The sequence below is a fragment of the Melanostigma gelatinosum genome (genome assembly GCF_949748355.1).
Source record: "Melanostigma gelatinosum genome assembly, chromosome: 9".
Taxonomy (NCBI): Eukaryota; Metazoa; Chordata; class Actinopteri; order Perciformes; family Zoarcidae; genus Melanostigma; species Melanostigma gelatinosum.
In genome coordinates, this window is record NC_136642.1 from 5678725 (window position 1) to 5706318 (window position 27594).

General features: G+C 41.5%; 3 protein-coding genes across 3 annotated transcripts; all 3 read left to right on the forward strand.

Annotated features, from left to right (window-relative positions):
- Positions 1 to 652: 652 nt before the first annotated feature.
- Positions 653 to 3731, forward strand: lamtor2 (late endosomal/lysosomal adaptor, MAPK and MTOR activator 2). Its single transcript, XM_079276327.1, has 4 exons — positions 653 to 830; positions 1704 to 1866; positions 1970 to 2059; positions 3107 to 3731. Exons 1-4 carry the CDS (start codon positions 763 to 765, stop codon positions 3161 to 3163), a joined length of 378 nt encoding a protein of 125 aa, XP_079132453.1. The 5' UTR covers positions 653 to 762; the 3' UTR covers positions 3164 to 3731.
- A 1306-nt stretch (positions 3732 to 5037) lies between these two features.
- rab25b (RAB25, member RAS oncogene family b) lies at positions 5038 to 14054 on the forward strand. Its single transcript, XM_079274831.1, has 5 exons — positions 5038 to 5288; positions 10276 to 10471; positions 12402 to 12595; positions 12897 to 12977; positions 13445 to 14054. Exons 1-5 carry the CDS (start codon positions 5252 to 5254, stop codon positions 13561 to 13563), a joined length of 627 nt encoding a protein of 208 aa, XP_079130957.1. The 5' UTR covers positions 5038 to 5251; the 3' UTR covers positions 13564 to 14054.
- Positions 14055 to 16898: 2844 nt separating this feature from the next.
- Positions 16899 to 26984, forward strand: rab11al (RAB11a, member RAS oncogene family, like). The gene is made up of 5 exons (XM_079275569.1): positions 16899 to 17220; positions 20301 to 20496; positions 21389 to 21582; positions 23119 to 23199; positions 25286 to 26984. The coding sequence occupies exons 1-5, from the start codon at positions 17181 to 17183 to the stop codon at positions 25423 to 25425; spliced, it is 651 nt and encodes a 216-aa protein (XP_079131695.1). The 5' UTR covers positions 16899 to 17180; the 3' UTR covers positions 25426 to 26984.
- Positions 26985 to 27594: the final 610 nt, after the last annotated feature.

A 27594-nucleotide genomic window follows, 5' to 3' on the forward strand; every position in this document is an offset into this window, starting at 1 on the left:
GTGATATCTGAAAGGTTTCACAAGTAGGCCTATATACATCTCTTCCTTATGAATACAAATACATTTATATCATGTAATAGTCACTAACGGTAATCTGTGCAGTTATGCAGTGGCAGAGGAAGAATTAAGTAAATGTAGCTGACCATAAATACTATTCCACTAACCATAGCAGTCTGTATTGTGCCTTTCATCAAATATAACAACGCAGTTTTAATTATTAAAAGTGAAATTACCTATTTGTTGTTATTGCTCCTTTTTTATGTTTATTATTTTATCTTAAATATTTGAATGTGCTCTGAAAAGTTGGATGGTTTTATACTCCAAATATGAACATGGAACTCTAATAGTTTTATGAATGTTGCACATAAAATATTAAACTTAAAACTAGACTAGTAGCGAGAGCTACAAAAAGCAATGCAGCAAAAGTGAAGTGCGCACCGCTGACATATTACGGTCTGTGGCGAGTGTACGGGTATAAACAGTAAATAGTATATATACACATAATATAATAAGTCTCACACCAATGTAAATACTCAAGTAAGCTAATACACTCTGGACTAAACACTACACATTGAGCAAACGTTAAACAGTACGTCAGTAAATAGTTTCGAAGCCTACAATTCCCACAATGCGTTGCGAACGCAACCGGAAAGGGAAGAAAACGTCAGCTGACTCGACTTGGTGTTTTGTTGAGTAGTTCTTGACAGTTTAAAGGCCTTTCGTTAGTGATTACATTACACGTATGTTCGTGAGTAAGTAGCTATGTTACGACCAAAGGCGTTAACGCAGGTTCTCAGCCAAGCGAACACAAACGGAGTCCAAAGCACACTGTGAGTACAGCTAGCTAGCTAGCTAGCGAGCGCTATGCTAGCGAGATGCTAGTACACGGCGCAGGAGTAATGTGGTTTTTGACCATTGTTCGATTTGTTGTTTTTAACGTCCCAAGGAAACTCAAAAAGTCTGCAAACGTTGAATAATATCTTGACGAACAATAATAATCCCGCAATAACAAGTAAATTAGACAAATAGCTGGTACAAATCCACCACTTTATATTTTGCTGTGAGATCTCTTTGCAATACGATTATTTTAAAGCTCAACCTTGTTTACAAGCAGCATGTTTTGTGATGTAATCGTTTCAGCACTACTGAAAGTAGATCTGTCTAGATTCACTCATTTGCATATATTTTAATTCAATTTGTTAATTTAAAATATTCCTGCATTTATACAGATGCTTTCATTTGTACTTATTTTCGTGTATAGCGTTGAGTGTGGTCTCATTGTCAGTTTAAATTAAAATAGGTTTTACATCTGGTTTAATTAAACTTAGATGAAGGGCAACATACTTCATAACACCGTTACATAGTGCAGAAAGTTTAATATTGCTTGATATACAGTATATACTATGATTAGGGTTTGTACCAACAATGTTAAGGAGCTTGGAATAGTACAGATAGCTTGCAAAAACTGCATGTCGATGGCGTGTGAGTCCCGAGTGGTGTGCATACAATCTGTGACCATCAGGGAGACAGTATACAGAATTGTTGTTGTGTTTATTTAACGTTTTCTGTACGGCACATGATGCATTTATGAAAGGACTAATTCATATCTATGAGTAGAATCCATACAATGACAGTCTATCATGAAATCATTTCACATGTTCATCGGCTGGATACTGAAACATGCAACTTTACATTTCCACCAGCCTACTGAATAATGAAGGTTCACTTCTGGCTTACTCCGGGTACGGGGACACTGACGCACGAGTGACAGCCGCCATCGCGAGCAACATCTGGGCAGCCTACGACAAGAACGGCCACCAGGCCTTTAACGAAGACAAACTCAAGTTCATACTCATGGATTGTATGGTAAGTAGTGCATTTCCTCCGAAAAACCACTTGCGGTTGCTCTCTGGTATGTGATCAGTGTGAATTGGGGCACTTTGTCACTTTGTTTTTTCTCTCTTCTCAGGAGGGAAGAGTGGCAATCACTCGTGTAGCCAACCTACTACTGTGTATGTACGCCAAAGAGACGGTGGGCTTTGGAATGCTGAAAGCCAAGGTAAGAGTTCTTTAGCAGTCTGTGCTGAAGTCAGTTATCGGTTTCTCGTACAACCATTCGCTGCCATGGTGTTTCATGCATTCGTCGTGGTTTGCTGTACTTGTCAAGCTCATTTGTATATTGGGGGTTAAAGCACACACTTGTAATGGGGCCTTTGAGGGTCCCCAACCTCCACCACGTCAAGTGAATTTATTCGACATTTATTGGCATTTTGTAGGTGGCAAAAGAGAGTCTCAACACTGGACTGGTTCTGAATTCACCATCATTTAGTCATCAAAGTTGGCGACGCACTGTTACAGCTGACTCACGGGACATAGTGGGACATTAAGAGCAACATCCTGCATATAATCATGAACGTTATGTATTAACAATGTACTCTTAGTCAGCCCACCATGACTGATCCCATCCGTTAACCTGTTTATATTTTTATGATCCATACTCGGGGTTCCTACGTGTCCTGGAAAACAGCTGAGAGAGGATTTTATAGAAGTTATAGTCATAGACTGCACTTCTTTTAAATCTAGAAACGAGTGGGAACCCTGTTACTGTTAACCTGATTCGGGCATTGTATACATTGTATGTATTTTGGATTTGCACCTTATTTGCACCTTATGTTATTGTTATCGTAGATGCTTTGCACTCCTTGTATTTGCAGATATTTTCCAGTTTTATTTCATATTATCTTACGATGACAAATTGTTCTGCATATAGATTTGTTTCAGTTTGAAATACTTTATATGAGAGGAAGAGGAAATAACAAGATGCAGCCACGCAAGTCATACAAAGACAAATTGGCAGGTGCATATTGATGTTTGCGATTCTCAAACCTCCAACAACTCTGAATACAGCCGTTGTTATGGCAACAGCCATGGCCGGAGGCACTATGTTTTTGGGTTGTGTGTCCGTCCCCTTTTTGCCGAACACCACCAAATTTGGCACAAACGTGCACTTGGACTCGAGGATGAACAGATTAGAATTTGTTGGTGTTGAGAGGTCGCTGTGGTGGTAATTCCAGTTGACATTGTTCTGTGTCTGTTGCGTTGACAGGCAGAGGCCCTGGTGCAGTACCTGGAGGAGCCATTAACCCAAGTGGCAGCGTCATAGTGGAGAAGTGGCTGATGCTCAGCCTGACGATTCTGTCTGCCTGGAAACAAAGCATCATATGATTCAGGTCATTGGACTACTGTAACATATTCTGTACATGCATTAATATATGAGTGAGGGTTAGGATTTTTGAGCATGTGTAGAGAGTTCACTCTAAAACAGATTGTGGCTCAAAATCATTTTTATGAATGGGGGGGGGGGGGCAGTGTAATTATAATCATATTGAAACTAATAACTTGTCTTGGTTTTTAGCACGTTGTCTTCTCTTGTGACGCTTGTGTTCATCTAGTGGTCTGTTCAGAAAGTCCACGTAATTTGTCACTAGGAAGTCTGAGTGTGCAGCTGCTGAGATGTTTCCATTATTCAACTGTTCCCGCGGTTGATTCATTCATTTGCAGTTTTAGTTCAGCCTCGCTGATCCCAGTCAAGCAGAAAATGTAACATTTTGAATCCTGTCAGAGGAGTAAAATGTTGTGTGGAAAACGTTCATAAGAATGTCTGACTGATAAAATGCAGTGAAGATTATTTGCTTCATTTTGTTTCAAAGCTGTCGAATAAACAATTTTTGGATTAATATTCACTTATTTATTTTGTGTTTGTGCTCTGATCTGATTGGTGTTCGTGGGCTGTTATTATACATCAGTCCAAAGGTTTATTTTTAGGCTTTGAAAGCACCCGTAGTTTCAGTGTTCTCTGAAACAAATGTTATTGAATCTGTGTTTTTAGTGTCAAATTAGAAAGGCCTGCGAAGGAAAGCTCGAGAGTATATATCTTAATTCAATAGGAAGCACTTTAGATGTATTTTGGATTGGCTACATTATTACCCGTTAACAAAGTTTAGCATTGTTACCAATGGATTTATCAGGTACGTACAATACAACATCCTCGTGTTGTTATTTTGCTCTAATTGGAAAAAAAGATTGTATTCCCATTTCTTCCATGATAGTTTTCTGTAGAGACAAGGAGTTAAACTAGAAGTTTCATTTGAACAGACTTTCGACTCACTGTTCTCATACTCATCTGCTTTAAAACCTGAAATGAATATCCCTGAAATCCTTTGAGCAGCCTAATGATTGGTTGACTGAAAAAAGCCCTTTGTTGGTCATTCTGAGTGCAGTTCAATCACAGTCCAAGGATTGCACAAAGTTCTTTTTTATAACATCACTTCAAATCCGTTGGAGATCTAAATTCGATAGATGAAAACAGGATTTATCTGCTTGTGTTTAGAGAAAAGCATCAACAATTACATGAAACATTTTGAGAATATGGGCCAAACTGTCAGTTAACCATGACAGGGCCGACGAGGCTTATTAATATGACGTTATGGTGCATTTATGGCCCAGAACACAAAATGTAAGACTCCCTATACAGTTTGAGTGACCGGAGGCCGACGAGATCGTCGATAAAGGACGATAAAAGTGTAAAAATGTTTGACAAGACAAATCTAAATATCATGTCCCAAAGTTAGAAACTACACACAAAATGAATGATCTCTTCTTTTGAAAATGCATCTTGAAACAGATAGTATTAAAATGACCACATGCATTAAATGACTTCAAATATATAAAATAGAAACAACAGACATGTTGAGCTCAAGCAGAGACCGATAGAAAACCATGTGAACTCTGTTTCGGCGTGTCGTTTCCCTTGTAGTGATGATGATCAGTGATACTTGCTTCCTGCTTCCTGTAATTGGTCCGGTCCAGCAGGAGGCGCCTGACAGCCCCTCTCAGCTGTACCTGCTTACTCGACCCACCTGTCCAACCTGCCCCGCATTAAGACACACCTCTGCAGCTGCCCCACCACTCCCTGACACAAGCCCCGCCTGCTGCAGCTGAACAACAACCTGGATACACTCAGCATGTCTTGTTCAAACAAGCCAGCTTTCTAACTCCGATAGGGAAGGGTGACGAAAAGCTGGCGACTGGCATTGATGTGTCAAAACTGCAGCCACTGTCTTTCCTGAGGATCTGAGGAGGAGGAGGCTGTGTTGTGGTGTGAGTCAGTGTCGTCTTACATCCTGACCTGCGGATCAGTCTGTGAGTGCTGGCAGTAAACTGAGGGGCGGCAACACTGAATGGACAGAACATGGGGTCAGATGAGGCCTACAACTTTGTCTTTAAGGGTGAGTGCACCTGCTTTGATCCCCCTGTACATCCTTAAAGTCTATTAAAGGAGTTATGCTGCGATGTTCCTTTGCCCTTCAAATTATACTTCCTTGTTCATTGTTAACTTGCCTATTTATAGGAACAGGAACATGTCCTGTGTGGCAACCGAATGCAATATATTTTTCACAATACATACACAGCTAAGACAACTAATAGCCGGTCTCTGGGTGTTCAGTCAGCTGTTTAGGTAAATATTGTACGTTGGTACTTTGCAAATGTTAAAACTCTTCAGGTGAGTTTCATTCCTACAAAGGTGAAGGATACTGCAATCACATCGCCAGGTCAGCACATTGTCCCTGCGTGAGTAAGGAGTACGCGTGCACAGCATGCTACAGGTTACTGTTGAAACCAGGATGTGTACTTTAATTCCTGTTTATCTGTAGCATCCCGAGCAGAAACAACGCTGTATCATAGAATGTCTGGTTTAAAGCCCTGTACCAGTGCCAAAAGACAAAGTGCAGCACTCGTACAGGAGTTTCCCCGAATGAAACACTTCCAGGCCGTAAAAGCGTTGGACTTGAATTATGCCTTGTTCTTTGAAGAGAAGCAGCTTGTGCCACTAACTCTATTCATTCTGCACTCAACCTACATGGCACAGTAATCATTTTTGACATGCAGCTGGTTAAGGTACCAGATGGCTCGTAGCAGATGTACAAGAGAAGTGAAAGTCATTCAGAGAGGTGATTTGACATTTGGGTACAAAGTGCCATGTTGATAAAAGGCGCTGCAGGTGAATATTAAATCCAAAGTATCACCTTCTGTATCAAGGAGTTCCACTGCAGAATGAGACAGGTCCTGTCGATCGCCACACTGTCAACTATCCGTTTACATTAGTGTGACCGCCTCTTAGTCAATTAGCCGACTAATCTGTTGTTTTGGTCTCTTAAGTCAATTAGTCGTTCGTTGTGCTTTATTCATGCTTACTTACTATTTTATCGATCCAAGAAACTAATGAGCACATCTCTGGTAAACAAACACCAGAGATTTAAAGTGGTGCTTTTGCATGATTCTTTGTGGAACTCAGAAGTGTTTATCTCTTTAGTCGAGGACAGCTCTATACATCACATCACAGTCAGTGCAGGTTATAACACACCTCCTCTCGATTTGGTTACGAGAAAATACAATGATAAAAACTAAATATTTCAACCTTTTGGGAACTATTTGCAGTCTTGCTGAGAGTTAGATGAGAAGATTTATACTCTTATGTTTCTAGCAGCTGGTTAGCTTAGCTTAGCATAAAGACTGGAAGCAGCTAGCATGGCTCTGTCTGCCCATCTTAACTTGATATTTCTAACTTGTTTAATCTGTACAGAGACTAAATTGTAAAACGGTCAAGTTGTGGTTTTACTGAGGATGAGGTGCAGGGCCGATTCTCCGCTGGTTGTCTATCAACCTCACTGCCTCCAGTCTTTATGCTAAGCTAACTGCCTGCTGGACGCATAGATTCATAGTTTATGAATTGATCCTCCCATCTAACTCTCTGCAAGAAAGTGAATTAGTGTTTTTTCACAAAATATGTATCTGTTCCGTTAATGTGTAAAAAGAAGGACCACTCACTCCTGCAGTGCTCCTAGGCAGTGTGGGTTATATACTATCTCAAAGGTACCAGCAGGTTTTCATTCCTCCAGCGATTTACAGATAGCTCAGAGAGACTCATCTTCAAAATCAGATTTTATAGTTTGCTTGGAATGTAAGCCTGCACCACTGTACACCAGCACACTGTGGAAGGAGTTTTGAGTTTCAAGTTATTTATTGTCACATGATCAACAATTACCGAGAAGCAGTCGTTGGCTATAAAAATCCAACAATGCCCATTAAATATCTATAAAAAGAAAATCACGCGAGTAAAAAATGAGACTCCAAGACATAAAATGAGCAGAAGTTCAAATACAGGGATCACAATAACAAATATACAATCTATGAAATAATATATATTTATGGTAGACAATACTTGTGAATGAATTAACTGAATGTAAACAGGGACACGTAATTAGAAGTTGTACATACACAGGTATACTGCACTTTATTGATGTAAAACTAGAAGTTAAAGTATAAAGGTTCAGTGTCAGAGTCATATAAGATGGGAATGTTGCAGTTGTGATTTTATTATCAAAGGATTTTTCATTTTGCCAAAAAACCTCTTTAATACTGCATATATAAAGTGACCAGATATTTCAAGTTAACTTACAAATGAATATGCATATCCTTGTGTACCTTAACGCACATTTAAAAAACTCAGATTTGTTTTAATGTCGTCCATGAAACATGAATTAATATTTAGCGTATAAGAATTCAACTTTGCTGTCCAATATATACTCCTAAATTATTTAAAGTTTCCACCAGGACTTCAGGTCAGTCCTGAATACAGTAGTTCGATTTCCAAAAAGGAAAGTTTAATCCTCGCTGCATCACTTCAAGTTCTTCCTCAGAATCAACAGACCAGGCTCGAAGGCCTCTTGTCCTTTATCTCCATAGGAACCAGGGTTGGGAATTGTTTGCATAAGAAGTTACTGAGTAGTGGAGGAGAAGAGGGGGAGGACGGGCATTCTCACCTCACCCACTGGGAGAAAAAGCAGTACAGTGATCTGGCTGCAGAGTGAACAGTCAGTTACCCAAAACAAGCAAAAGTAGAACAACTTGTCAAACATTCTTTGCCGTGGCTTTAGGTTAACCATCCTGTGAGTCTGTAAGTGAATAACTGTGTGTATGGGAGTCTGCGCGTGTTCAGGAGAAAAGCATTTTCTATCTGTTGTTCTGCACCTGGTGAAGAAATGATTTGCGAACTCCTGTTCAAATTTGCATTCTTTTTTGGAGCATTTTAAGAACCTCTAGTCCATGCTGGCTTCAAAGTTCATTCTCGACCATGGAAAATAAGAACATTACGAAAACAGTCCGACTACAAGGTTCATTTAGTAACTGTTCTGGCACTTTAGATCCCATCACATGATCTTCATCAGCAGTTGGATGTGGAAATGATAGATGGTCGATGAAAATCTTTCCTATGACAAACTCCAACAGCTGAAGAAGATCATGTGATCGCTCTTTTGGAGATATTCTTTTTTTAGTCACCAGTAGAACAAGTATTTAGGTCCTTTACTAAAGTAAAAATACCACATTCAAAAATACTACATTATAAGTAAACGCCCTGCATTCAAAAAAAGTATTAGAAGCAGAATATTCCTGAACAAAAAATAAAATTGCTCATTGTGAAAACAGCACAATTCAGATTTCTTTATTTCTCATATATGGACTAAACATTTTTACCTTTGTACAAAATGTAAAAAGTTGATATCAAGCTCACTCATTAACACTTAATATCTCGTAATTCTAATCCATACAAAATGTGAAAGCATAAATGTGTGTTTTTAGTAGCGTTAAGACAGTAAACAGCTAGCCTGGCTCTGTCCAAATACTTTTTTTTAAAGTCACCAACCTCCGTCTCTTAAAACTTGTCGCACAAAACTCCCAGTAAAACCAAAACTTTTTCATTCATTCATTTCAGTTTTAGTACGGATTTAACAAACGAGATATGACGTGTTGATTACCGTAATGACTGTTGATGGTAGGTGAATCTTTTCCTTCGGCTACCTGTTTCCCACCGCGTCCAGTCGTTATGCTAAGCTAAGCTACATATTTAACTTGCAAACATGAATCTTGTCATTTAACTCTCGGTAAGGAAGCAGATGAGCATATTCCCCGAAAACGCCCAACTATTGTTTGAACTCCCATCATCACACCCTAACTCCATTCTTAACATCTTGTGGAGATGTCACAGGAACTTTGATTATTTTCTCAGCGCTCACACGCCTCAGCAGTAAGCTGTGACTGTGTCTGATTCACTTGTGCAGAGATCCCAGTGCCTCTGTGTTTTCACAGTGTGGTCATATCTTCCTACCTGCGCCAATTAAGCCAAGCCTTCATTTTGTTCTGAGTCAGCCACGAACAACTGAAAGCCAAACATTAGTCACTCAAATGTAAAAAACAGGGGGTGTCTGTGTTGTTTCTCGACCTGTTTACCCAGTAAAATGACCAAGAAGAAAGGCAGTGGCCGCTTGACTTGTTCCACCTGATTTAGGATCACCTTACACTTCCTGAAATAAAGGTTCACTTGTTTTAAGGTTTTCGGTTGTGCTCTAAAGTTAACAAACATGGAACATTCCATTATATTTGTCCTTCTGTTTTGCTAAAATAGGTTTCTGAAACATCAACAAGTCAAACCTCAGGTGAGGCGTGACTGATCTTGTGCTGCAAGGCCTCAATGATTAATGAAAATAATGCCGTAAGCCAATTTTTGGAACATTACAGACAAACGTAAGAGAGAATTATCGATTGCAAAGTCTTCTACTTCTGCAACCACATCTCTGCCTCAACTAGTTTCAATCCTGCCTGTGCTTTGCTTCCTTTACTTGGCACCTTCACTCCTTGCAGTCTAAATACAAAATTGATAAATCGATTGAAGATTTGGCATCCCACCAGTGCATGCTGGGACAGGCTACAGCCTCAGAAGATCCTCGGTGATCAATCATAATCAATAATCAATAATCTGGTGTCGTATGTTACAGGCCAACATCAGTGTTTCACCAGTATTTTACTCAACATGGTTTCTCTCTTCACTATTTGCCCTGCATGCTTGAGTTACAACATTAAACCCATTTACCATGAAGGTGTGGTGCTATTTTTAAAGCAGGACATCATATTCCCAATGGTGTAATTAGCCCCAGTGTGAGACAGCTAAGATTGAGGATTTAACCAAGAAAGACACGCCTTGACCAAAATCTGTAAAGGATGAAGTGGACGCACAGGATTGGCTCATATTAGGCTCTGTGAACATGAGGCTTGTCTCCTTTATCCAAGAAATGTTAGTCAGTTTAGTTTTGCAACGACCAAACCCAAACACAGAACTATCATCAATGCATTTGTGTTTTCTTTGTGTGTCCTCTGCAGTGGTTCTAATTGGAGAATCTGGTGTAGGAAAGAGCAATATGCTGTCCCGCTTCACCAAAAACGAGTTCAACCATGACAGCCGCACAACCATCGGGGTGGAGTTCAGCACACGCATAACGCAGCTCAGCGGCTACACCATCAAGGCCCAGATCTGGGACACGGCCGGACTGGAGCGATACCGGGCCATCACTTCTGCGTGAGTGTCAAGCTTTCATACAGCCATCAGCATATTCACGTGCACTCATTCACACACGCAGATTTTCAAGGCGTTCCTGCAGTTCTTTTATGATGAAATGTTACATTTTTAGTCCGTTCACTTTTTGTTAAACTGTCCCCATTACGTGCTGATTACTTACACAAATCCAAAGAGAGATGTTGTGAACGTGTCCCCTTCAGGCCACTCGGGGCACATGGTCATCTAAGGAGCCCCTGAAAATGAGGCCATCGCTCGTGTGCGTGCGTGGCTCAGTGAGTGAGTGTGCACCTGTGTGTCTGTCCACGGCTAACCTCACATTCTGCTGCAGCAGAATGTGACTGCGTAAGGTTTTTGGATGGCCAGGTCGGTGCAGACACACCTGACGGAGACCTGCACTCTACTGAGTGCACCTTTCTCGTTCAAATTGCAGCATGTATTGTGGTTGTAATATTTCATGGTCAGAAAAGACCTCAAATTATCTTGGTATTCCGTGATGATTTCTTTCTGCTTTATTGTTGATCATCAGTACTAAATGCCCTTAAGCTGCATTGTGGCTGTGATGGAAAAACAGGTTCAGACAAAAACAAAAATTGCACTTATTTTGAAACAAATCACTTTTTAAGCAGGCACACTGAAATAAAAGACAATTCTATTTCGATCAACATCTTGCTTTCTTGCTCCACCGTAGTTGAGCAACCTGTATGTCGACAACAACAATGTGGTGTCGATAGGCACTGCTCCGACAGTTTCCTCTGACATTACCTGAATAACAACCAGCACATTCTGGTCTCGTCAGTTCCCAACTGGCACACTAAAATCCAAACTGGTTAGAGCAGAGACCTTTGTTTGAACACTCAGCGGGTCTCTGTTATAACTGAGGGCGCTCCTGATTCATTCTTCTTTTCAATTAAACTAGAAGGATTAGCAGTGTGGAAATTGGTTTTAAAACAATAGAACGATGTCAATTTTATTTTTAAGACATGGAAAAATCAGAGGATATGCTACACCGCTGGATTAGCTCTATTCTGACGGCTTTGATTTTGGAGTAATTACTTGCCGACTTATTCCAGGATGCAAATTCTCACTCCCATGAAATTTCTCATTTGTGCTGTAACAAGCATCTAAAACCTATTCAAGCGGAATTAATTATATTGCTGGACGAGTGGAGCAGAGATATAATTGTGAAGGAAGTATTGATTGGTTCATGAATTCAGAGCAATCGTCAGACATTGCCTTTTTTTTCAGTTGACAGCCAGAGCAACTGCTTCTCCTCAATGAAGATGTAAGACAATGCTTAAAGCGGCCACAATCGATATTCTTATCATAAAAATGGTGTAAATGTGTGTTTTGGGAAAGGGGTCACTCTCAGTGATGAGCCTGGGCGAATTACTTCCCTCAGCTCTGCGGAGCTTTATGGCATCTCTAAATGGCAACTTCACTGTCTTGGTTCACTGCTCTTATAGCGTATTCTTTGTTTCTACAGCAGCTATAAACCCCCTGTAAATGACCTGCTCAGCATCAAACCGCAGGCAGACACAGTTAGCAACTCAGCTGTGAACATAGTGGAGCATTTAGCATCTAAAGAGACAGATACGTCCCTCGGGAGATGGAGGAGAACAAAAACAGAGCTAAAAGGTGGTAAATGGTGGACTTAAATTCATCAGTTGGCCAAAAGCATGAAACCGAATGAATGATTATGTTGCTCCTTAACTTCTGAATGTGTATCTGTTTGTTAACAAGTGTCCCATATCAACTTAAAATGTGATCATATATAATGATTCAATTCATTCAATTATTTTTACTTTTGTTCTATTATATCCCCTTAATTTAACTATACAGGCAGTGCCACACTGTCCCTAAAGGTAGCGTTCCAGAAAAAAAGAGACACCTAAATGTCACATAAGGAGTAAAGTCAATCTCCTCCAAACAGGTATTACAGAGGTGCAGTCGGAGCCCTGCTGGTCTATGACATCACGAAGCACCTCACCTATGAGAGTGTGGAGCGCTGGCTGAAGGAGCTGTACGACCACGCTGACCCCCACATCGTGGTCATGCTGGTGGGCAACAAGACCGACCTGGAATCAGAGAGGTCTGTGCCCACCGAAGAGGCAAAAGACTACGCAGGTATCAACACGCGTTACCACCGCGCTGAGAATCTCTGCATAGGATTTGCATGTTCATTGTTTGTAATTAGTCTGCTCACCAAACCTGTCAGTGTGAATAAAGATGCATCATGTTGTTAAAGGGCAGAGGACTGCTACCCATGTCACCAATTTCTTTGAGGATTATACTGTATATGAGAAGATCAACAGTGACTTTTCGTGATTTGGGGAGTGCAGCTTTAAAGTGACACCAGCGAGAAAACAACTACATAGGCGAGTTCAATAAAACACATGAACTAATATAGCTTATTTGTATTTGCTAGAAAAGAATGGTCTTTTGTTCCTGGAGACGTCTGCTTTGGAGTCAACGAACGTGGAGGCAGCATTCAACAACGTCCTAGCAGGTAATGCATTGTAATGTGTTTATTAACTTCTCCTTTGTTAAAAGCCGTTACCCGGATAAAGCGTAATATTCTTTACCAATGTAGAAAGGTTGTTTTTTTTGTTTCCGAACTGCCTGACAGCATCCCCCGCTCATTTCCTGGGTTTCTTCCTATTTGCTGCCCTGAATGTCTTTCCCTTCCTGTCTCTCCCCTCCTGAGAAATATTGATGATGTGGACAACACACATTTTCCCATAACCATGCTTTGATAAGGCTCCACCCTCACCCTGACCCTGAAGTTAACCTCAGCTAGCCAGACTTCCAGCTCGTAAGCTCATGGACATGAACAACTTCAATGGTTTATTTTTTTTTACAAGTGTTGCTGTCCTTTTCTAAGTCTGGCTTGTTTTATAGTACGTGTTCTACTCCCCTTCTTGTTATTCTGGCCTAATGCGAATGTACATTATATATATTCATTTTCTGCCGCAGAGATTCACAGGAAGGCGAACAGTAAGGAAGTGGTTCGGGGCTCCACCAGCGCTGTGTCCTTGAGCAGCTCCAGCGCAGAAAACGAAGAGGAGGGGAAACCCTGCTGCAGGAACGTCTGATCGCAAGGTCCTCCAGGAGCCCCGGGGCCTCAGGGTGGGCGACAGGTGAACTTCACCCACAACCTTGTGTCGAGCTTGACGAGAGGCACGCGACACGCCAACCACGGGTGCCCATATAAACGGTTTTGGCTTAAGTGATGTCACTTTGATGTACAAGTTGTGCAAGCTGCATGATGGCATATTCAAAAGATGATTAATATATGTGAATGAATGTGCAGGAGTCCAACATCATTCTTCTGAGAGTCACTGCTGACTACAGGTCAAAAGTTAAACACTTAACCGTGAGACCTGTAAGATGATATTTACAATCCATGCACAGAATTGGAGCACCGTAGATGCATCATGGCGTGTGTAAATGACACGTGACTGTTTTATAGTTTGTTGGTTGGTGGCACTGTGAGTCTCGCTGTCACTGCTGTGCGTGTGCTACAGCTGATGATCGCGGATCAGATTGATTGCAATTCTGTTGAAAAATAAAGGATTTATGGAGACCTACTGTGTGCTATTTGTGTCTTCGAACAAAAGATCTAGGTATTTATTTTCAGAGGACATTTTGACACGTCACACAGTAAGAAAAGCTCAGGTGTAAATAAGACAATTAGTGATTTAGCTTCAGTCTCAGGGTCCTTGTATTGAGCCTGTTAGCTCACCGTCACACTGTCGTGAGTTAATGGAAAACTTCAACAGCCATTGTTAATGTTCTTAACATCCTGTGCTTTTCCTACTATGACAAGTCAAAAGTCTGCTCTGATAAAGACCTTTAGAATTAAAGTAGGAATACCAGATTAGTCAGATTTACCACCTCAGCAGCGATTCAGTTCAAATGAAATGTTAGTTTTCAATCACAGCAACACACTATACTGACAAATAGTTTTCTGAGGTAAGCTCAACTCTCTGGTAAACATGATTAGTTTGTGTTTGTGTCTCTGATCCAATCCTCTCTCAAACTGTTTCACATCAAACGCTTGGCTGCAGCAGAGGCTCTTAACCTTGCAGGAACTCCATAGTGAGGTCTAAAAACGCTGAAGACGCAAAGATGTGGAAACAAAATAATATCTTTGAGACATACAGCGTCTCCGTTCGACAGAATAGGTCAGGAGTGAGCAACCTTTTCAAGCGTTACATTCATCTTTCTTCTGACTGTGCTGCGATGATTAACTGGCCCAATTAAAGCTGGCGAAACCCTATCAGAATGATGAATGCACAGACCTCTTTATTAGGCCTGGGAGATATGGTAGAAATGTGTTTTCCTTCCTGCTGCAAATTTGATAACAGCGAAACCAAACCAGCCGTCAGTTTTATGGGGAATTAGTGGATTTGCCTGATAAGAGAGACGGCGAAAACAAGACATTGACAAATATAATGTGGCCTTTTATCAAACACAAGGTGTCAGACGGTCAGTTATCCGCGTCTGATATGATAAAAACAAAAGTTCCTCTCTGAGCACAATGAATAAACCTGTGTGTAAAACCTGTGTGACATCTCATTTTATTGACGAGTTTACACACTGACTGCAAGCTGTTTCAGACTTTCCCTTTCTGCCAAGAGTTCAATTATCCAATAATATATACAATTACTGTGACTATGAATTATTATTCCCTTTTTACTCCACAGTCAATGTATGCATATAATTGTTTATCTTGATAATAGATACAGTACATTAGTTTAATATGCATTTATATCCCACATTTCAGGATCATCTTAGATTCTTATATTCGTGCCCAATAGTTTATTTTAAGCTCGTGTTTTGTGCTGTTGGTAGTGAGAAAACAGTAATATCTTATACATGGTCAACCTGAGTTTAATGTTTGGAAAGCACCAAATCCAAATTCCAGTGTATTTAATGGATACTTTTAGTTTCCATCTGGATACCTTGAATGACTGAAATCTGCATTTATATCTTTAAATGTCATGAATTCCATTGTCTCAATAAAGTCTTACTTGTCAAATAAATAAACACTATTTCAACTTGAAATAATAAAACCTTTATTTTATGTTGGCACACAATGTTGTCTTAAGAACGTCAGTGTAAAGTTACCGTTTGCATAGAAAGAGGGGAAGAAGAAAGGGGAATTTGATAAACCTGTTTTGCGTTGACATTGTCTTTACTTCCTCACTGTTTGGCGTCCATAGACCTCAATGTATAGGCCCTTTTCACAGCAGCCATTTTGACATGTCATTGCAAGCTAAACACAGGTGTAATTGATAACATTAACTATGGCCCAATTCCATTTAGGTGGGCCAGGACCCTGGTATTGTGCTCACACTAAATAAGTGAATGGGACACTGTTATTCCACCAAATAAAGGAATACTTCATGTTTTCAGGGCTGCAACTCACAATCATTTTCATTGTAGGCCGAGGATTATTTTGTCAATAAACCGTTTTATTAATAATAGGTCAGAATAACGTGTTAATGCCGGATTTAAACTTTAAAAATATTTTGTTTTGTCTGACCAAAAGTCCAAAACCCAATAAGTTTACGATCATGTATGTCAAAGAGAACCATCACATCCTCAGGAACCTCTGGAACTATGTAGAAATGGCATTTTGCTGTTATTTAAAAACATAACTAAAACGATCATTTGAATATCAAAATAGTTGCAGACAAATTTTTCAGTGATGCATCGATTCATCGGATCATTGCAGCTTTGCATTATTGCGTACTGTTCAATATTTGTTGGGTTTGTGTATGGATTTGGGCTGACTGGTGGTGTGAAAAACAAATCAACAGATATAGAGCACTTACAGTGAATTTGACCATGTTTTACTTGAGAGAACTAATGCATCGAACAATTTTACACAGCATACAACAACATGAGTCAGTTCAAAATCATGTTTATAAGCAAGTCTCATAGATTTAAGGAAAAGTAATAAAGTATGAAAGCTAATACAACTCTGTTAAATGTATTTTTGAGTTATTAAACTGGGCCCAGTGTCTCCATGGACCCCAAACAGAACAATAGTCTTTATATACTCAGAGTGTGTCTTCTTTTGTCTCTCTGATCAGCTCCATTGCCTGCTGTGTTGTACCACTGTATTTGTGTACTGTACTAGGCTGCTGCGACACCCGCTGCAGTGAGATATTTGTCATACCACTTGTTTTACCAGCTGGGCTTTGCTTTGCTTATAAATTAACCTGTGGCTCGACGTTACCTGTTTTGAGGCTTGGGGGCAGCATACGTCATCACAGCGCCACAACTAATAACCGACGGCGGAGCGGACCAATCACAGTCGACCTCAGTGACAGGTGTCCATCAGCTGTTGACCAGTAGGAGGCGAGCCAGGGGCGGGACAAAAGAAACTGACGTTACGTCGCAGCCTCGGTAATGGCAAGTGACAGAGGGCGAGACAGACGAGGCGAAACTTTTTCAGCTACCAGTTGCCGTTGGATGTTTTTATGCTTGATAACAAGCAGCAGTGTCACATTCTTTTGACATTTGACATTATTATGTTTTAGCGTTACTAGTCGTTTGAGTGAGACTTTACCGTCTTCCGCGTGAGGCTAACTAACGTTAACGTACGCACACGAAGTAACTTAGTAGTTGAAATACACCATTCAGTTTTGTGTTCCGACTTCGAGTTAAATACGTAGAGGGACGCCGAAGAAGAGCAGCTATGACCAACCGAGAAGACGAGTATGACTATCTTTTTAAAGGTGAGTAGCTGTTTGTGTTCTAAGCTAGGTAACGTTAGCTCAACTTCGACACCAAGCCGTTCACCTGCGAGTCATTTGATGCCGACTTGTTAAAGGTGTTGACCTGCGTGCCTAACGACAAGGTGTCGCGCGACATTGAAGACAAAGGCACCTGCTGTTCGCAGCAACTATTGTATTACTGAAGACTTATTCTTTCGACATAGGCGCTACAGCTCATAAAGGCAGTTTCCTACTAATTCACCGTCCAGTTTCACGTTCTTCATTAACATATCTAACAAACCTTGAGACTCAACTATTTACGGATGAGGATCAAGCCATCACCTTGGTTTAGGGTCTCAATACTCTTAAAGGGTACCTAATGACCTTTACTAAAGATAAAGATAAGTACTCTTTATGTTTAAAGCAGCATCTGCAGTAGAGTCGTCATCTTGCAGGTCGATGATGCAATCATGTTTTTGGGGGATGCGATGTTGATCAATAGGGGGGGGGGTCATAATATGTGGCAGGTCAACAAATCCAAACAACCTCCATCCATACCTGGAGAATACATGGAGTTTGGGTTATTTAGTTTTGTACCTGAGGACTCCATGGTGTACCTGCAGTTTGAATCTACTTTGGCAAAAAAAACTCTTCTTTTGTCACTAACATCCAATTGTTCCACCACCTTAACTTTAATATTTAACATTTCTCAATATATGGTCCAGCAAACATCATAAGCTTCATTCATAGATATCAATATATACTAATAATGTATACTGGGGGCGGAGAGTGATTGTTCCTTTAATGGCTACCTGGTAGAAAAAAAAGTAATTCATAGTTGAATCTTGTCACAAGCGAAGCGGAAATGAAGTGCTCATGGTCTGTTCAATTATAGAGCACCAAACAAGCATGTGTTGTCAAACTGGAAATACCTGCATGAAGTGTGTGTACGTGTGTGTGTGTGTGTGTGGGGCCACAGTGTCCCTGAGCATAGAGAAGACGAGATTTACTTACTCACTCACTCACTCGCTCTCGGATAAAGTGACATGACTCTTGGTGACCAAATAGCAAATTTGTCTGAATCATGTGCGGCGGCGGTGCAAGGACACTGATAAGTATCGGCCGCCTTCTCCGTCGTCTGCTCGAACCAGGAAAGAGCTCAACCTTATTGACATGACTCTCCTTTTGTTCCTACAACCTCCTTTTGTGCCAGTGAGTTACATAAACCCGACTGATGGAGAGACATCAGTGCAGGTAGTCATCCTGCTGAAGCATACCTGTCTCATGTTTATTTCAGTGATGTGTATGAGCCTTAATATTTGTTGTAAAAACAATTCATACAAACTCCTTCAATTCAGTTTTTTTTTCTCACAAAGCATCTTTTTGGATTTAAAGGCACATTTCACTGACCAACTGATTATATTACGTTAAGGCCATCTGCTTATTTTAGTGGATATACAATATGTATATTTTAAATGTTTTAAATCTAAAAGGGTCTCTTGACGATTGCCAGCATTATGCACAACTTTAATTCCACATCAATGGAGAGAGGATGTGATGGTTATCTGTTATTCCATTCACAGGGATTCAGGAGATATCAATGAATCTGACTGAACAGACCGAGACACTGACTCATATTCTCAGTATTACTTAGTTCCATTCTTTGTTTTCTGCCGTACCTCCGGACAGTCACAGGCTGGACTAGATCCCTGGGTGCAGTGTTGTGTAATGTAATAGAGAGGTGTCATATTCTTTTCACCTGAAGAATGCAAACCCAACAACAGTGAATGGGCGTGTAATGCAGCCATGAAATTAGTCGTCTTGTGGCAGAGCACTTTGACCTGATTGCATAATGGTTTTTGTCCTCCACCCAAGATCTTTTGTCTTTGGCGATATGGAGAATGACAATGTTACCTTTTTTATCAGGCATGTAGGAGAGCCACACTGCTGGAATGTGAGGTCTTCACAGGTGCCCCATATTTGTATTATTTCAAAGTCTAAATAAGTCAGAACGGGTTTCTACTTGTGCCTGTTACACCATACTGTAGTACCACAGACACATTTTGATACACAGTTTCCCTTTAGAATGAGCAGTATTGCTTAAACGCATGTGTAGACACGGTGGTCGGTTTGTTCATGCAGTTTCAACATTCCATAACAAGTTCCTATTTCATAATAGCAGGGTGGTGTGCCGGTGGTGTGCTGTTGTGGTTGGTTCCTTTTGACACACTGACTCACCTGACAATTGTGGAAGTAGTTTTCTGACAAACACTCACCCTAATAATGCCTTTTTTAAAGTACTTTTTAAGAGGGCGTCCAGTGGAGGAAACGCAGCATCTAACCTGTTTTTATTGTCGTAATTACACACGAAGCATTCAAGGAATAGCTCCACATTGTAAACATAGTCATTTACTGCTCTCACGCCATGTCAGTAAAAATCCTGCTGACGTTTGTATGTAAACCAAAGCCTTTTTTACGAGTGTAGCTTATGTTAGGTTTAATAGATTTGTATGCTTTGTTTGGGAAGTGTGAATGGTGGCCCCAAAGCTAAAGTAATTTGGAGGAAGTGCTTGGCATTTGCACAAACTTCAGCTGAGTTTCGGCTCCAGAGCGAGTGCTCAGTTTAAGGCGTTGATGTCTGAACATTTTAGATTTATTTTAGATTATAAGTCTTTAAAACAGAAGGAGAACAAATCAATTTAAGTTACCATGTGGTATAATCTATGTCTCAGTTCTCTTGATGATTTAAAAATATTAAACGTATTCACAGTCAAATACTGTTATGGCTGAAGTACATTTGGCAGGTGAAACTGCAGTGAATCACTGGTTTCACCTGCTCTCAGTCTGCGGGTGTTAACTGAAAAGATCAGATGGTTCCAGGATTTTGTATGCTCAGTGGGTGTGCCCGGCGTTTCTGCTCCACTTCGGCTGGGTGCCACACACATGCGTCATTGATGGAGCAGCACAACTGATAACACTGAGTCAAATTTGATTTCGAAAAAAGTCAACCCATCTTGTTCTGTGGAACATTTTCTAGAGTCTACAATAAACCTTATAACTGATGATGATTGTTCCAAATCCCCCTTTTCTTTCCCCTGCAGTGGTGCTGATTGGAGATTCGGGTGTCGGGAAAAGTAACCTGCTGTCCCGCTTCACCCGAAATGAGTTCAACCTGGAGAGCAAGAGCACCATCGGGGTGGAGTTCGCCACACGCAGCATCCAGGTAGAGGGCAAGACCGTCAAGGCTCAGATCTGGGACACAGCTGGTCAGGAGCGATACCGAGCCATCACTTCTGCGTGAGTACAGTAATCATTGAAGCCTTTTGTTAGAGCTCCATTACGCTGTTGTGGTGTCTGTTGTCACAGTCTTTCACTTCCACCCATAGGCAGTGATAATAAACCACTTCACACAAGTACGTGCTCTCTTGAAGAAAATCATGGATCTTTTAATTATGTCCAGCATACATGCAGACACACAGCTCCACATGCAGTGGCTCAAATAAGCATGTTGATATAGATACTAAGCACAGGAACCTATAAGTGCCTCTTCTGCTTCCTTGATGTGCATTGGGACATTTATTTTAATTTTTTCACAGTCTCATGACCTTTCACTGCGTTATGAACGTCTGGGGTTGTAGGTTAAGGGTTGTAAACATCCAACCAAGAGTCATCCTGCCTCCACGAATTCAGTTTAGAATCATCATTCCTAAAATAGTTAGGATAGAAGTTAGGAATAGTTAGGATCTCTGAAGTGATTAATACTACAAGATGCAGCCTTTTGCCCCAGGGCAGGAAGCGTTTCATTTATCACAGCTTCCTCCTCGTCTCTCGATCAAGTTCCCGTCCCAACATTTGTCTTTTTTAGTAGTCTGCCTCAATGGCGTAACCAACCCTGAGGCATTGCCATGTGCTGTATAAAGCCCCCCCCCCCCCCCACAGGCATTGAGGAAGCAGATTTTAGAGCCAGTCTTCAATTAAAAATAAGTAATGTCAGCCAATGTTCACTTGTCTTATGAGCTTTGTCTGCAGTGTTTTTTTGGGAGCTTTTACTGTTTTATTTCTGGTGTTTCTCAGCTTCAAAGCTGGCCGAGCCCGTGTGACACACCCGCCAAGAATCCTGAAATCAACAGCAAGAACGAGTTTTCTGCTCTTCATTTATTTCATGTCCGCCTCTTCTTGTGTTGTCCAGGTACTACCGTGGAGCAGTCGGAGCCCTCTTGGTTTACGACATCGCCAAGCACTTGACGTACGAAAATGCTGAGCGCTGGCTGAAGGAGCTGCAGGACCACGCAGACAGCAACATAGTCATCATGCTAGTGGGCAACAAAAGTGATCTACGCCACCTCAGGGCGGTGCCAACGGACGAGGCCAAGGCCTTGGCAGGTAGTGTGTGTGTGTGTGTGTGTGTGAGCACAGACAGATAATCACCAGGTTAAAGTTATGATAATGAGCCTGGATGGACTGAGTTGAACCCTATCAGCTTTAATAAGACTTAAGTGTTAATAACATACGTGTTGTGCGCTCATTACCACTGGGAACACCCGTGTTAGGAATGTTTGCACAACGTACGGCATTTCACCCCAAATGTCCTTGGCTTGACTGCGAGTATATATAAGCAAGCACAGCTTGAGGTCAAAAGTACTTTAGATTTAGATTAATTCAACTTCCGTTTATCTCGCCCCTCTGAGAATCTCAAGGCTGTTTCAGAGCAGGTCTGTTTGTTTACGGTCAGCCTTGCGGTACAATTGTGTCACCCTTTTGACTCTCGCACACTGTTATTTTAGATTAGTTGAGCCACGTGTTTACTGCTCACCTTGAGTTTATTGGCTCGGGTCCAAGTCGGCGTTGTACCTCTTTTGACTGTTAAATGAGTCTTGGTAGGACCCCTGTTGATTCGTATTGGAGTGAAAAGAATCATTTCCGTTGCTGGTTAAATACTGTCGGTGCCTCTTGGTGCGTTCTGAATTTACTGATTTGTTTTTCTGTTCCACAAACGTAATTTATGAAGCCTAGTTTACATAAAGACCGCGGTGGTGGACACGTCCATGCAAAGTGTGTCGTAAGGCCAAGAGTGAAGTGAACAGCGACAGTGGACCAGTCTGACGTCTCACTCACGCCACTGTGAGAACATGATCCCTCCATGTAGGATAGTAGTAACTGTTCTCCTTTATACTTGGCTATCACAATGTACAAGAAATGAGACATGTTTCTTAGTTCCATGACGTATATTTTAGTTTTCTGGTTGTTGATCAGAAGTAAGCATTAAAAAAAACGTAGTTTATTACTTTTTGATAGGAATCTGTCCTTTATTATAGACTTTTTTAATGGAAGACGTTTTGACATTTTTCACGTTAAGAAACGATAATGATATGAATGATAAAATTAATGATGGCTGAATTCCATCAAGCTGCTTGGGTTTCAAGGTCCTGGCTCATTAGGACACATGAGTGGAAAATAGTTACAATAATAGCGTAAGCCATTAATTCCTTATTTGAATACAGATTGATCGTGTCTTAGTCTATATACACTATGTAATACAGAAGCATAACCTTTTTTAATAGCAGTTGTATCCCAGCAGACTTTGCTTACAAAGCGTTTGCATTATATTCTTTATTCTATCTTTGTGGGTAACGTCATTGCATTTGATCACGTTGTAAATGAACAGCAGACCAGTCAGCTGTCACACAACCCATTAGATCTCTCTATAAGTACAAAGCAGTTCACTGTGAGCGATCAAACAGGAAGCAGCTGAAATGACTCCGCTTCTAGGGGGAACCCTGGAGTGAGTGCATTATGTAGAATAAATTAATCCCTGAATCAGTGCAGTGGTAATGCCAGTACAACACAACAACACACCTCAGCTCAGAGGAGTTATGAAAGTTAAACATAAAGCACATTTTGTGCCTGTGTGTGTTGCAGAGAAGCACGGCTTGTCCTTCCTGGAGACGTCAGCGTTGGACTCGTCTAATGTGGAGCTGGCTTTCCAGACGATTCTTACAGGTGGGTTTCACATTTGTGTTCATTTCTTCGTTCATGTTTAAATCAAATTAGAGAGAATGAATGTGCATTTGATCCTGAACCTAAAAGTGTTACATTTCCAGTGATGGTTTACATAACAACACTCATCCTCTGCCACTAGATGGCAGCAAAACCCATCTCATCAGTTTTACATGCCCATCACTGGTGAGCAGTCTGTGGTAAGAACACCACCCGACTATGTTCTACGGAAGAAATATGATTGTTTGGCTCAATGAAAGAGCACTCGGCCAACCAGCGCTAGTGAGAGCTGCTGTGATGTTTGACAATCACTGACGAACCGCTAATGGTCTCTGTTTGTGGTCACACATCTACACTAACCCACTGTACCAGATGCTTCTGTTTAAGAGAGGCATTCTGATACTGGTTCACACTCACAGATATGTTTCATCAAGCAAATGTCTATGAACAGAGTCCCCTTAGGAATGTAGACGCACTAACAAGTGCATTCGATTTTAAAGATTTGGTACAATGGAGGAGAAAACAGCAGTCGTTGTGACTGAGTCCACCCTTGGAGAGCATAAAGGAGCAGTCCAACAGCGAGTGGTGCTTCCACTTCAACTGCTCCAGTCAGTCTGCGCCACTTACTGTTTATATCCTTCTTGTTCAGTTCCCAGACGCTTCAGCTTGAGCCGTGTGAGACGTTCTGCCCACACCGAGGCTTTATCGGTAATTTCTAATTCATAAAAACATCAAACCGACAAGCCTCCATTCAGCTAACGTAGCTAATTAGCTCGTTAATGGAGGAGGAGAGAGGAAGTTAGCCGTACATTAGCGGGCCAGTTGGAGCTGAACTTTAGAAGATGTCGCGTGTGTGGAGATAGCAGCAGCAGACAGATCGTAGGTCAGAGAGTCCTCGTGGATTGTGTGGGCGTGGCAGCTCGTGCTGTGTAGGATCTGTAGTAATGAGTCATGGCTTCTCCACCTGACGCGTCATGTCACAGCCAGCCTGGAGTTCTGTTTCTAAATCAGCAGTCTTTATTTCAGGACTGTTATGGTCCACATCTGGCTGTAGTTTAGAGTTAAAGCTGCGGTATGTAACAGTGGGGCTGTGTATCGTTTACACAAGTACATTACCAGTACTCTTAAAGTTATGGTATGAAGTACTCTACTAGTATGGGTATCACTTTATTTCCTTCTTCATTCGATGCCCATCATGTGAATTGAAGCGCTCTGTTGCGTAAAATGTAACGATTACGCATTTATTTTCAACAGGCGTGTAGTAAAGCCAGACTTTCAAATGTTTTTGTGGCATCTCGGCACGCTGAACTTCCAACTACGTCAAAGACAGCGCGCTCAAGACTGTACGGCTGCAGCGGTAGGTAGTGGCCGCTTGTGGTGATTGGCTGCTTGCAAAACCAGACAAATGGTTGTTTGGATACCACCTGGTTCTGGGTCCTTTCAGTCCACACCTAAAGGTATCAAGTACCGATACCCAGCGTTACTGTCACAGGAAGTCAGAGGGGGGTCTGCACTAGTCCTGCTGTCCTCTCTCAGGCATAGAGACATCACGGCCACATCAAATGCTGGCGCCGGACGCAGGAAGAAGAACAGATTTTGCAGCTTTCTCGGTCGATACAGCGCACACTGAGGAATTTATCGCATCAATTGACTGTATTGACCCCCAACACTAATTGGACGTCCACATAAAAGGTGGAGAATTTCCCCTTTTTTAAGGTCACCTGTGTGTTTGAACAGCTCCTGTCTGCTAAATATGTGACTTTATAGTGTCTTCTTCCCAGCTCAAGAAAGCAGGTACACAGAAGCAAGTCCCTTGATGTATAATACTTGTATTAACATTTTTAATTTAAACTGTATTGCATATTGCAGCATTGGGGAACGCCTGAAATGAGACGCGGTACTGCCACATGACATAACGATGCCAGTTTAGGAAGGAAAGAATCCTTCACAGCTGCCAGGAGTCTGGATAGAACAGTTGTTGTTCGGTTCCGCCATGCTGTTTGTCCTTATCACAATATGTCCCACTGTTGGCTGGATTTCTAGGAATCAACACATAACTCATTCCCTTTCACCCTTTTCTCCATCACAGCCATCTACAACATCGTGTCACAGAGGCAGATGTCAGGGCGAAGTGACTCAGACTTCTCGCCGGCTTCCAACGTAGTGCCCATCACGGTGGAGCCCACCCAAAACTCAGCCAGTAAGGGTGTCTGCTGCCAGAACAACTGAGGCCTCAGCGCTGACCTCCTCCTTCACCTCCAGGCAATCGGAGAAACAAACGGAGACAGACAGGTGGACAGGGAGAATGGAGAGACGGGTAGAGATTACCATTTCACACGAGGACAGTTGTGCTGGGCTGATTTGCTTATTGTCTTCTTAAGACGACTTAATACATTCTGAAGAGGGGGACCAGTAAAGGAGGGGTAGAGGAGAAGTTTAGACGGGGGTGAGGGTGGGGTTAGTATCGATGGAAGGAAAGCGGGTGAGATGCAGCGTACACAGTGCTTTCAGCCTTTGATCACAACTGATTCACAATCTGACAAATGTAACGCATTATGAGGTCCCTTTTGTATCTCATCACCATTTCTGTCTTTCAAAACTTTCCTCCCTTTTGTCACCGCAGCCATTCCCATTTTGCTTAAATGTATAATATTTAGAAAACATAATGTCCCTTACGATATTTATTGAACGCTCGATTAAGGTCGTCTCTGGCCAAACGGTTTTGCAGTTTAACACTATTTGGTTTTGATTTTCCACACTGATCGCTTTGCTTCTTGATGCCCACAATCATATCTCAACTAATGCAGGAACAAGGGTTTCAAGTCTTTTCTTTTGCCGAAATGCAAATGCTGGAATTTGGTCAAAGTTGGTTGATTGAAGTTGTGGTCCACTCAGAGCAACAACATCCCTCTCTGCCAGTGACATGTAGTTTCCTTTTTAAATGCTTTTGATCTTTGTTTGGAATATATGAGATGAGTACGGATGAGTCACGCTCTTGCGGCGATCCCGTCTCGTTGAGAGTTAACGCTGTGCAAAGCTTGCATCACTAGTGAGCGGGTTAACCTGCCTCACAGTGGCTCTCCTGGTACCCGTCTCACCCCTAACCCTGAACCTTTGGGTGCAGTGGGAGAGATCAGGGGAATTTGTTTGAATGCATTGGCAACCCTGTGTTGCTGCTGCTGCTGCTGCTGCTGCTGCTGCTGCAGCAGCAGCTGCTGCTGCCTGCTTGCTGGGATAGATGGATGGATAATGTTTCAGGGGATGAGTTAGTGAGGGCACTCAGCCCTGCCCTGCTACTGTGGTCTCTGATGTACCCGAGATGGCTTGTTTTACTGTAAGTGAAATCCTCCACTGCCTGCTACCTACTGCTCTGTCTCTCTCCACACTGTATGTAACTGGAACAGGACTCTGCCTTCGGGGATGTCCCTGAGGTCTGCCCTCGCTCTCACTTGTCTGTATTTCCTGTGGAGGGGTGGGCGGGGGGTTGTATTCGGGAGCCAGGATCTAATAGATGGAGGAAAGGGATGGTAGTGTTAGGAGGGGCTTAATTAAATCCAAAGGTTACGCACACAGATGGTGTTTATCCTGGTTACGCATTTCCACACAAACACTAACTTCTGTTGACTTCACAGGTCTTAAACTGGGTGGTGTAGGTTAAGGCTTTTAAACATTTATTCTAATATATGTATATTTGGACTGCATATGTATAAATAAATCTCCTTTGTTATAGCCTGCCTCTTCTCATGTCTCACTTAAGATGTTGTAAAACAATAAAGGCTGCAAGTAGCTGTTTTTTTCATGAATGAATCTGGTGGGCACAATGAATGCATTATATCATTCTTAATGTCTACTATTATTTAATAACTGAATCTTTGCTGTAAAATTATTGTTCCTCTGATCATTGGGATTAAAATATGAATAGTCAATTAAGCCATAAAAGCTCCCCTTTGGAGGAAAGAAATGCAACCGTTTCAATTGGAGATCATTTCATTTTTGTTTTATTAGAAACATTTACAATACATCTTGAATCTTGGAAAAATAACAAAGAACCAGAACTAACATGGCGCAGATACAATAATAATAAAAATGTCCCCAAAAAATGTAATTCACAAAAAAAAACATGTGCTTTTACAAATAAACCTGCAATATCGCACGCCTTGTAATGGCACGGCATACTGTAACAGAGTTCAAAGACTTATTTTTTTTATTTTTTCATTTCCATCCATCAAAGTTGACGGGTCAGCCACCGAGGGCCACATTGGCATCCCTCTTTCACTGTTCACAGAGAAACCAGAAACTAACGCCAGCTGATGCCGGCCCAAAAACTAATGCACTACGACCGCTATTAGACCGGTATGAAACACCTCTACACTGTGCTGCAACATCTGGAAACGCTAC